Source organism: Rhamphochromis longiceps, linkage group LG6, assembly GCF_057381845.1.
Source record: "Rhamphochromis longiceps isolate RC_006_pf linkage group LG6, R_longiceps_female_GT1.1, whole genome shotgun sequence".
NCBI lineage: Eukaryota > Metazoa > Chordata > Actinopteri > Cichliformes > Cichlidae > Rhamphochromis > Rhamphochromis longiceps.
Window position 1 is genome coordinate 32583262 of NC_140562.1, and position 12046 is coordinate 32595307.

A 12046-nucleotide genomic window follows, 5' to 3' on the forward strand; every position below is an offset into this window, starting at 1 on the left:
CCAAATTTCACTTTAACAGATGTAATGTTTAAAAGCACATGCTGACATAATAGCACTGGATATGACTCACATTAGAGCTGTCAGCAGTTTAATGAAGCATGTCAACATGACAGGCCACAACTCCAAAGTGCTGAGCAACATTCATCCCTATAATTTGACAGGGCCACAGACAGAACTGACGGTGTCCAGAACAAACCACCGTCTCCTCCAAGGTGTCAATATTGACATTTCAAACTGCTCAAAAGCACAGGCGTTCGTACAGATACTACAGTTTTGAATCCACAGTCTTGATTTAGAACCTCAGACTACACAAGGCTACCATCCCAAAAACCATCCAACCAAAATAACATCTTCTTAAAAGAATACCACGCCAACAAGACAGAAGCAGACACGGTGTGCCACACCAAACCAGTGACTCATGCTGGCTCACACTGGGCACCACAATGGGGTTGGTGCAGACCAGTCTGGTACAATACGGTACGCCAACCTGGTGCCGTGATTATTATTGCTGCCTCACAGAAAGAAGGTTCTGGGTTAACATTGTGGGCCTTAGTATATAATATACTCTGCATAAATAGAATACAGCAGGGATGGAGTTCATCTAAATTCATAGGACCTAAAAATTGTGTATGAAACTAAAATATTTTTTAAAGAAGGAGCCAATGGCCATAAATTACAATATTTACTAGTATTATTTTCAAAATTCAGTTGAAAAAGTTCCACGTTTGTTGAATGATCTTATCGCCTTCAGTAACTTCAGCAGTCTCTGCATTGCTGCTTTACATCATCTCAAACATTACACACAGAGTTACGTTTGGAAAGACGTTCCTCTCATTCGGTCCACTGTTAAGTTGTATTTAACGCATACAGTTGTAGGATAAAAATTAGGGCTGTGCGATATAAGCAAAATCTCATATCCCGATATAAGAATTCTATCGTCCCGATAACGATATAAATCACAAAAATGTAACATTTTCTGTAAATTCTGTGAATCTCGGGCAGCTCGACTTGCGGGAAGTGTTTCCAGCTGCGCGTCAGGTACCTGGAGTCGAGTGTTTTAACCGATGCATGAAACTATACATTTTTAGACATAAGTTGTAACGGCCGCCGTTTTCTTTGTGAGTATTTTTTTTTACACGGCGTGCTGCAGGGAAAAGCTTGTTCTAACGTTTGAGTCCAAGGTTTATTTCTTAGCACCTGACGGCTCTTATTTGCTTCTCATCCGTAAATACTCGGCATACTCTTTCACGTGATTCTGTTTATTTTGAAAAGTCTCAAAAGGATCTTTGAGCTTTGTTGTGAAAGGTTTATGTGGAAAATACCGTCGTTGTTGCTAACGGCAATGTATAAAAACATGCGCTTGTCCGTGTGTAGTGTGGTTATATTAAATATAAGAGAAAGAGAGAACTTTAAGAAATTAATATAGCCACTACAGTGACCATCAAAACAATTAAAGGAAATTGCCGTAAACAGTTTATTTTGCGACACCACGAAACAAACGATAGCGTAAAATGAAACGATAGATGTTTTTATATTGTCATCCGATATATATCGTTATATTGAACAGTCCTAATAAATTCATTCTTACTTTTCATTCCCTTTAAACAGGCAACAAATATATATATATTTTTATCTTTGGAGTGACAAAACAGAAGTGCATTGCATTCACATCTACAAATGCAAATGATTGTAGTGAAACCAAGCCCCAAACTAAATAGTAAATGATAATTCAGTTGCACGTTAATTCTCATGTAATAGAAATCTGTCAACAAACAATTTAATCACTGATGGAGGATGGACAAAGGAAGAAGCCATTAAACTCTTTCCCCACATCAGGAACACTTTCCTTAAAATTGTCAGCTAGTTGAAGTTTGTCACTACACGCAACCACTTTTCTGACCCATTATTATCATAAGATATATACACACACGTATATATTGGCTACATCAGTTGTTTTCACAATTCGTTTCATGTCCTTAATTTAGAAAGCCATGCTTGAAATGATGTACGATATTTTAGGGTAAAGAAACGGGGCCAGAGAACAACTGAAAAAGCACACTAAAGCTACCAGTGAATCAGAGAACAAATCAGCGATGCAGGGTGATAAATCTAGATCTAAACCAAGCTAAATACAGTATTTTAGATGCATGTAATTTCATGCCCATTAAGGAAACATGGTCGCATTTGAACCATGGTGAATCTGCGACAGCTGTGTGACTGATTCTGAAAGAGTGCTTTAAATATTGACCAGCTATCCTGATACTTGAGCCCTGCAGTTCCCCTAAGTCGTGTTGTTGGCTCGCTGACCGTCGCATTCAAGGACAAAAGGAACGCCTGATTTGAAAGGTTCAAAAAGTCCGGCTTGCAGCAGCTGGCACCAATAACATTTATGAAATGAATAAAGACAAGCTCAGTCCCCCTGGAGAACTCTGTGTGTGGTTAGTACGCTAAATTACTTACAATGGCATCCAATTCATGGGCCAGATCTAATTTGGCCCCTCTGACACATTTTAAATGCTGCTGGTGTGGATCTGATGTGAGGCAATGAAAACAAACACACATGCATCCCCCAAATGGACGGAAAGAAGAAATGCTGCCCGAGGTCTGCCTCTGAGGTGTGACTTATTAAAACCAGCAATACCTCCTTGCGAAGTTGGCACGTTGACTGTGACGATCTTGCTGTTGGCAGGTAGTGGCAGCTTGGTGGTCACAACCTTTCCACCAACAGAGGTTCCCGTAATCTGGAAAGTGTGCCCACCAGATGTGGCCACCGTGGTCTCTGAGCCCGCTCCTAATTAAAGGAAGGAAATAAACAAAAGGTACCTTAAATACAGCAACACTGCAAATTCAATAATATTTCCCTTCTAATTAACGCACATAACCACTGTGCTTAAGACACAACACAGGAAATCAACACACTTTAGAAATGCTTTACAGTTTGCTGAGTTGAATTAATAAAAAAAATAAGAGAATTAAAAATTAGAAAAGAGCTATGCCTAATAAAATGTCATCTCCAGCACCAAAACATATTTAAGACATTTATGCATTATGGCCTCCTCTGAAGGTGATGCAAGCTGTCACCCGTCTGTGCATAAACTGTGGTAAGGACTTGCTCTCCATTTCTGGATGAGTACAGCCTGCAGCTGTGCAATGAACACATGAACCCAGCATGTCCCAGGCACGGTCAACAGGAAACAAAATGAAGCTAAACGCTGGCCTAAGTAAGAGCCTGCATGTGCTCATGATCCAGAGGAGCCCACGATCCTCTGGCAGTGTGGGGACAGGAACTGTCCGGCTGAAAAAGCTGCAGGGCGGGGTGCAGTCGGATTAGTTGGAGGACCTCATCTCTGTGGCTCCAGTGAGATTTCCATTAAGAACAATCAGATGTTTGCTGTCATGGAGATGCAAGGGTGCAGCAACACCTCTGACACGGATGCCAGCATCCAGCATAACAACAGCCCAGCCTTGATGAAGATCAGTTATGGCTCATGGTGACATACACAGTTTGTTCTCTTTTGTTTGTGTGCATGTGTGTGTGTGTGTGTTTGTCTTCTGAAACAGCTCCCTTGCAAGTGCAGTAAATCAAGTCAATTGTGAGCAACTGGTTCAGTTTGTGTTCAGTAAACAAATTACTAATCCATGACTAGAATAGTTAGACTGTAAATTGATTTTAAATTTTTAATTATTTCTTTTTGTTCACATAGCTCTAAAACAAATCCACTTCCTGGTACCAGCACCTGTTGATATATATAGATCTTAAGCATTGTTCTGATAGGTCCTACAACTTTATTTAGTATTCAGGATATTATAAAAAATCTATAAAAATACTCCAAATGCTGATTATTAGTTACACTGTAAAGTACCTTGTGTGCTTTGACCCTGCTTCACCCAGGTAGCAAACGACTGCTGGAAGTTTTTGTTCTGCTGGAATGTGACAGGGGTCCCCATCTTGGTGGACAGGACCACCTTGGTGCCGGGGGTGCCCTGGCCTGACAGTGAGCCAACGATCACTTTGGGTGTGGCAGCAGGTGTTGCAGGACTTCCTGCTGGGGTTGTGACTGAGCCTGGTTTCTGCTCAAGACGTTTCTGAAAGAATAAACAAGTTGATCACAACATTAACTTATTTATTTTTAAAAAAGCCCCAAAACAATAAAATACCGTGACCTGGACTTGTTTATCTTTTTATCCAGGTGGGACCACAGATGTCCTTTTTTTCCCCACTCTCACAAAGACAAAAGTTTTACCGTAAGTTTGAAAAATAAATCAATGATTGAATAAATAAATACAATAAAATAAAATAAATTGATAAAAATGAAAAAACAGACTTAAAAAACTGAACCTCACTCACCTTGGCCTGCTCAGCTGCCTGAGCTTTCTCTTTCTCCACCCTGTGAAATGAGAATATGTGAAAAAGGTTAAAAGATAAAAAGAACAATTAAAAGATTATTAGAAATTTATTGAATTTGTCAAATTCTTAAGTAATATGCAAGTAGGATGTCTAGAGTGACGGAGTTAAATACTAAAAGAAAAAAAACCTCCAGTGAAATCAACTTTTAGCCCTTCCAGCATATCTCGCACAAATCTAACCCGACGATTTACTTCTAGCTGAGTCAGAAAATTCTTCTTCTGAAAAGAAATCTTCTGGAACAATATCTGGCTCTCAGTATGGCATGTTTCTATACTGACTAATATAATTAGTCCTACACAGGACGCGCAAACATATTCCGCTTAAATTTGTGACTCTGACCTTTCTGAGAAGGCTCTAATCTCCCAGAGGTCCAGCTCCTCCTCGGCTACCCAGGTCTCAATCACCACTGGGCCAGTCTGCTTGGCAGGCTCGGGCTTCTTGGGGCGCAAGGCACTGGATCGCAGACCCTTCCTCTGTGGGGTGTGGGTTTCTGGCAGAAAGATGAACAAATGATTGACGACAATTTGTAATTACATCTGGTATTGGACAGAAACGGGGCCCATGTAAATGTGTCAGTTTTACAGCCTGGTTACAATAATAACTTGTAAAATATAAATTAAAACAGACTGCACATCCTTTAAAACCAATATTTAGCAATAAATAATACAAAGACAGCATATCCAATGCTGAAATACTGAGCAACAACCAACTATTGCAGGGAAAACAAACAGAAGAAAGAAAAAACTGTATTTAAACATTTATAGTATGGTTTTATTTATACAGTTTAAAAGTTCAAAACAGGTTTGCATATTTCTGTTATTAACAAAGAGTTAGCAATGTAATAGTTTCACTTTGTGTTTGATGGTGAGAAACGACATGAGACGATTTTGTTTTGTTTGTTTTTTAATAAATGTGAAAAAAGAAAAGTCTGTTTTACCTTTTGGAGTTTCTGGCACTCCAAGGGGGCAGATGATTTTGCGTATGCAGTACTCTGAGCGGATGCCGTATGGTCCCACATCGCGGCGCTTGATGATCTCGGTGGTGGTGATTTCAGTATCTGATGTCTCTGTAGCAATGAGTGGGGATAGGGCTGGGTTGGTATGGTGATGAGGAGGAAAGCCCGAAAAGATGGAGGAAACGCACTCCAACATAAAAACAGTGATGCCCAAAAATGTTTTGCACATGTTTTCTCTATTATTCTGTTGGGCCAGCACAGGGATAAGTATAGAGAGAGAGGACATCAAGAAGCAAAGACACTACAAGTTGGAATTTTTGGGAAGACAGCAGTTGCTGACCGGAAAGATTACCATGCCTTACAACAGCGGTCCCCAACCCCCGGGCCACGGACCAGTACCGGTCCGTGAGTAGTTTGGTACCAGGCCGCGAGAGTTGAGGTTCGGGTGTGAAATATATGGTTTTCAGGGTTTTTAGCGTTATTTTGTTATCGTTTTTGTCGTTTACTCGGTTTTTCTGGGTCGTTTCACGTGTGTTATGAATAAATCTTCTTTTTTTCGGTACCGGTACTAGTTTTATTTTGTTGTATTTATCCGCGACACCTTAAAGGCCGGTCCGTGAAAATATTGTCAGGCATAAACCAGTCCGTGGCGCAAAAAAGGTTGGGGATCGCTGCATTACAAGTTAGTAAAATGAAACCAATTGAAATAAAATCCTGAAAAAAAAATCTGGACTTACCTCAAAATGAAAAATAAATAAATAAAAATAACATTTATAATCCAAGCTGTAGCTGGAAGCACTTATTTAGCATAACACCTCTGTAGGAGTTTGTTGCCATTCCTCACAGAAAATGGATGAAAACTGTAAATGATTATTGGAACTGTTGAAGGTCTACCTGTACGCGTGGTGCCGACAGCAGCGGACGGTTTCACGGCCATGTCGTCCCATCTCAGACAGGCCCACAGGAGCCTCAGCATGAGGCTCACTCCAGCCATAGACTTAACTGTCTGCAGTCGATACCTGGATAGATAGATACCGATTACATTAAATTATCTACCACATTATTCCAAAGAAATAATGCACACAAACAGGCCTCATGAAACAGGAGCCTTTTTCCTCCTTTCACAGCACCACTGTGCTCCCTGTCTCGTTGTTGTATAGTGCAAATTAATATTTGAATCAGGCTTAGAAACACTACTGACAGCACTTAAGGTGTCACTGAAATGACTGACTCAGAGTTACAGAAAACACGATCATGGGTCTGGAAGCGGCAGAATAAAAACAAACGAGAGTTGTTGGTGATGATGTTGACACTTCACGCCTGTTTCCACTAAAGAAACAGAACAGATCCCTGCAGGGCTATTTATTTCTACAAGGCAAATCAAGCAAGTAAACAATTCTGAACATAACAGACTCTTCTCAGTCTAGAAATAGACAACAACATCTCATCCATCAATAAATAATTTCCAAAAGAAGGAAAAATCCCTTCCTTATATCGTTATGACTGCTATGACAATGAGGTTAGCATTTGGATATCGTCATTAACGGCATCTTAAACATCTGAAAAAACACAATCGTCACAGGGCTTATTATGTGTACGGGGTCTGGTGGATATTCCCTTTCCCATGTGTAACCGCAGGTGGAAAAATATGCCTGGGTTGCAGGGCTTGGTCAGCGCGCAAAGCGAACATCGTGACACCTCTCCGACCACCGAATGATTTATGTCTCCTTTGGAACTCTGAGGTCGGGTCAAAATAACCAGAGGTCCCCGTGTGACACCAGAGTCAGAGCTACAGCATCACCCGAGGCCAAAGCCACGAACGGCAGACAGGAAGAATGAAGACATAACGAACAATAAATCACCAGGACATGGCGCTCTGCCAAAGCTGGGAAACTGTTTAAAGGGGAAGGATGAGAAGCGAGCGCTTATAAAACTTAGAAGAAACACAAAAACTGCTTTTGTATAATCCTACAAGAACCACAGAGCAATACAGAGATGATTACGCACTGTGTCACACTTGCGCTCTGGCTATCATTACTTAAGTTTTCTTCTTAGGAAAAGAAAGTGTGGTTACAGAGAGTTTACACTGTGAAATGCTGCATTTTTGAGCTCATTTCCTGGATATTACATTTCAAGAGAAATGAGAAGTCCAGTAAAAAGAACTCATTAAGAACATTTTTAATTGCAGTGCTGCTGGACACAATATGACATGAAGCGGAACCTCACAATATCTGATAAAAGTGGATAACCTTGGTTATACCATGATGTTCAAAAGCCATTTAATGTAATTCTAATTCGATGATTATGCTGCTCCAAAATCTGAAAAAAGACAGCTCCTTTGGCCTGCTCTTTTACTCACAGCGGGTAGAATCACCAGTTAACATAACAAGCACGTGTTTTTTAACTGTGGGCAATCATGAGCTCTAAAGAAAGCCTCCAACTGCCTTTGAACCAAGAAACGCCTTGCAGTAAGGCGACATTGAAACCATCGGAGCACTCCGAACACATCCAAAGGAGTTAACACAGTAAGTATTTCCACATATTTGACTTGACAGATTTTTACGCCCCACCTGATGTAAGCCTCAAGAAATTTGCATCTCCTCCCGGGATACAACCAGGGAACTCAGCTTATGAACCAAGGAGGATGTCCTCGCATTTTACATATTTTGAAATATACTCCCTCTGAATGGCCATTAATTAACAGTTAAAAGCAATATGTAAATGGTAAATGGTAAATGGCCTGTATTTATATAGCGCTTTACTAGTCCCTAAGGACCCCAAAGCGCTTTACATATCCTGTCATCCACCCATTCACGCACACATTCACACACTGGTGATGGCAAGCTACATTGTAGCCACAGCCACCCTGGGGCGCACTGACAGAGGCGAGGCTGCCGGACACTGGCGCCACCGGGCCCTCTGACCACCACCAGTAGGCAACGGGTGAGGTGTCTTGCCCAAGGACACAACGACCGAGACTGTCCAAGCCGGGGCTCGAACCAGCAACCTTCCGATTACAAGGCGAACTCCCAACTCTTGAGCCACGATCGCCCCGTAGCCACGATCGCCCCGTATGTTGTTGTTGTTTTTTTAAATTTCCTTCAGTCTATTCAATTCAGGGTCACGGTCTGACTGGAGACTATCCCAGCTATCACAGGGTGAGAGGGAGGGTATACCCTGGAGGGGCTGCCTGGCTATCACAGGCCTACAGCAGACCGACAGATCACCATTCATGCTCACATTCACACTTACGTCCAATTCTGAATGACCAATCAAAGGAACATGGGAAATAACCAGACCTACGAAGTTACGCTCAGGATGCCCATGCTCGGAAATGATAAAAACAGGATCAAACAAGATTAAACTCCTAAGTAGTTTCCACCGCCGGAGACAAGAAAAGGAAACAAATGATAATGAAGATAATGAGCTGGCAATGTCTCTTCTAGGCTTTAAAGATCAACTTGCTTCCACTTTTGCTTTTTCTATTCATGCTTAAAGAAATATGGATCTTATCTAAGACTCAATACAGATAATAGAATTTAATAACACACCGGCTTCAGAGAGAGAGGACAGTAAGTAAGACGTGTGTGAGGAAGACAAACTGAGAATGGGACCTTACCTCCAGGTGATGCCAAACGTAGGCCTGGGCGAAGGATACGGCCAGATATCAAGTGCTGGCTTAGCATTGTAACTAAACACTGGCACCTCACGGAATCCGCCTCGCCTGGCCAGGATCTTTAAGTCATCGTGCGGAAGTACAAAAATACTCTTCCGGCTGCTCTTGGTGACAAACTTGCAGTAAGAGGGAAGAGCTGTGTCCGAGCGGGTCTTCTTAGTGCGGGAGAACTTGAGGAGGCGCACACGGCCCTTTGTTGACGAGTCCTCCTCGCTCACGGTAACAGACGACACTGAGGTTTTACCGCTGGCGTCAGTAGTTGATTCGCCCACAGAAGCTAAAAGTGTTGTTTTCTGCTCTTGTGTCACCATTTCACTCTGGCTGTCTTCAGACTGGCCATCGAGCCCCGGGGAGAGGACTTTGGTCACAGTTGTTTTGGTCATGGTTGTGAGGGTAGACACGGCGCTGCTCTCTGTTGTCGACACTACAGGCACCACCGGTTCTCCAGATGTCGTCGACGGCACCTTGGCTATCCTCATTTCAGTGGAAAGTACTGTGGTGGTAGTGGTGGTGGAGGTTGTGGTTACCTGTGTGATGATGGTCTTGACTGGTTCTGTCGCCCCACCGCTGCCGTTCTCCTCTGCAAAGTCGTCGCTCAGACTCGACTCCTCCGCTGAAGGTATAGGAGAGGGAGCCATTCTTATGATCTTGACGCCAAGACTGGGTTTGGTCTCTGTGCACTCAAAAGATGATGTGCTGTTGTGAACATTCGGAGTATGCTCTGCGGGTGTGTCTACGTTATTTTCCAGCTTTGTTTTCTTCAGTGGAGGTTTGTAATCTTGGTCAGAATTTGTAATCTTGCTTTCTGCCTCTACCTTAGAAGCTAAACAATTTTCTTTGACCCTAACCTCCGTGCTAGTGTTTAAAGAAGCAAGATCCCCGTTCACTAGAGGCTTTTGCTGCGTGGTGTCTTTCAGCGACACAGCAAGCCGTTGTTCATCTTCATCCTTCCCAATACTGTTCACTTTGGGCTGAGGCCTGTTGTTGAGCATGCCATTATTTGAGCTCACCACAGAGTTACCCAGCATGTTTTCACCCCCAAAACCATCATTACCATTTACCTGAGGGAGAGGAGAAAGTGGCTCGGGAGTGCCAGTTACAGTCCTACCATCTCCAATATCTTGCATATTGTCTTGACTATCCTCTGGCCCCATACCGTTTTCCTCTGTGCTCAAATGCACTGAGCCTAAAACTTCTGTGTTTTGGGGAATCGGTTTTAAAGGAGCTGTGTCTTGACTGTCTTTTTGGTCAAGACCACTTCTAAATGTCACTGCAGCATTCAGTTTTAATTTGGGTTCCTCAGACCCTTCATTCTCAGTAAGCGCAGCCTTCGTAACATCTGATGCTACACAGTCTGCTTGTTGCTCTAAAGAACTAGCTGTTGTTTCTTGCACATTGGGGAGTTTAACAACCTCTTGCCCTGAACTAGCTTCCTTTGGCCCCGTAGTCCTTTCATTTTCCACCAATTTCTGGGGCGAGGAGGTGGTTTGGTGTTGTGGTGAATTTGAATTTTCACCTGTACTGCTACTGTCTTTGGGTGTGGAGTCTATAACAGGAGAAGGAAGAGGAGTGACAATCTTATCTGTAGTTTTAGAGAGCTCATCCCGACTCTCCCCTTCTACTTTTTGTCCTCCAACTTCTCCTTGCCCTGGAGTTTCAGTTGTGGAAGGTTTCTCCTCCACTTTCACAGCTTCACCCAATGTGAGATGTGTCTGAGTGAGAGCTTGGGGCTTGAGTGGTGACCGTGGCCGGACCGGAGTGCTTAGAGCAGGGGTTGGTGTGGATGAAACTTGTTTAGGCTCCTGGGGTTTGGAGGCTGACACCTGTTCCCTTTGCCTCTCTTCGATAATGTGCTGCTTCACTCTGCGTTCAAGTAGACTGTCCAGTTTGGAGGACTTGACCTTCTTCTTGTAAGCAATGCGGGTGAGGAAGCCTTTGCTGACATCCACTACGTCGTAGTTAAATGGTCGCTGAAGGCTTTCTGTTGGCTCCTCTTTCAGGGAATCCTTATCTTCCTGAATACAGGAACCTGGAGAGAAAACAATTCAGATTAAATGTGTTTCTTTACATTAGAATCATAAGTATTAGAGCTGAAGTAGTTTAAAGTAAATGACCACTCATAGTATACATGCAACAGAACGCAATGTTAATCAGTCATACTTTGCACTTCATCTGACGGCGAGTCTGTTGAATCCACTTCCATCTTCGTTGGCAATTCCTCTTTCGCCTTCTCCTTTTCATCTAAATCTTCTTTCTTTTCTTCGTCCCTCTTCTCATTTGACGTTTGTTGATCTGTCAGTGGCTTGGGGAGGCCAGAGGAGTCTTCTTCTGTGGCTTCGCTGCTTGTTGCAACAGCTCCCTGAGCTTCTGGTGTGACTACACTAGGCCGTCGACTCAAGTCCAGCAGAGTACACTTCTTGCCAAGTTTAGCATCTTTGAAAAACAGAATGAGAGGACAACCTTATATTAAGCTGCTCACACATTGTTATTATATTAACTGAGCAAATTAGCAGGACAGACCATCAATAATTGAATTTACTGGGAACTTTTGAGAAAATTAAATTAAATACCCCAGGACATCACCATAAATCCAGAGAAATTTAATTCACTGTTGACCAATAAACACAAACAATAACACGTAAAAATAACTGAATGAGGTACAAATCTGTCTAATAACTAAAAAGCACAGTATATGCCATAAAAGCCTCCTGTTCCACACCTTCCAGTTCTTTGCGGTAGTTGGCGTTGGTGTTTCCTGGAAGTCTGGGAACAAATCGTGGCACATAAGTTTTACTGATCCAGCTCCAGCCCCCGTAGCCTGTAACGCGATACTCCTCTCCTTTCTGCTTCCACACCTACATGTAGGACAAGAAAGTAGGCAAGAAAAGAGGAATCAGGTAAAGCGAAAATATTCACATGGGGGGAAATATGTGGTGGGAAACTAAGAGGGTGATCATACAAAGAGCTTTAAGGTTACAAAGTTATTTGCACACCGATCACTAATTGC

General features: G+C 42.5%; 1 protein-coding gene across 4 annotated transcripts in view; it reads right to left on the bottom strand.

Moving 5' to 3' along the window:
- The window catches only part of LOC146668383 (nucleosome-remodeling factor subunit BPTF-like), a 58420-nt gene that overhangs the window by 25023 nt on the left and 21351 nt on the right, over window positions 1-12046 (bottom strand). For all 4 annotated transcript variants that reach the window (XM_085410286.1, XM_085410289.1, XM_085410288.1 and 1 more), the window contains 9 exons: window positions 11759-11894; window positions 11200-11472; window positions 8983-11068; window positions 6258-6382; window positions 5346-5474; window positions 4748-4898; window positions 4349-4388; window positions 3864-4086; window positions 2642-2791 (listed from right to left, as the gene is read on the bottom strand). In XM_085410286.1, the coding sequence (XP_085266412.1) occupies window positions 2642-2791; window positions 3864-4086; window positions 4349-4388; window positions 4748-4898; window positions 5346-5474; window positions 6258-6382; window positions 8983-11068; window positions 11200-11472; window positions 11759-11894 (3313 nt within the window). The remainder of the gene's footprint in view (window positions 1-2641; window positions 2792-3863; window positions 4087-4348; window positions 4389-4747; window positions 4899-5345; window positions 5475-6257; window positions 6383-8982; window positions 11069-11199; window positions 11473-11758; window positions 11895-12046) is intronic.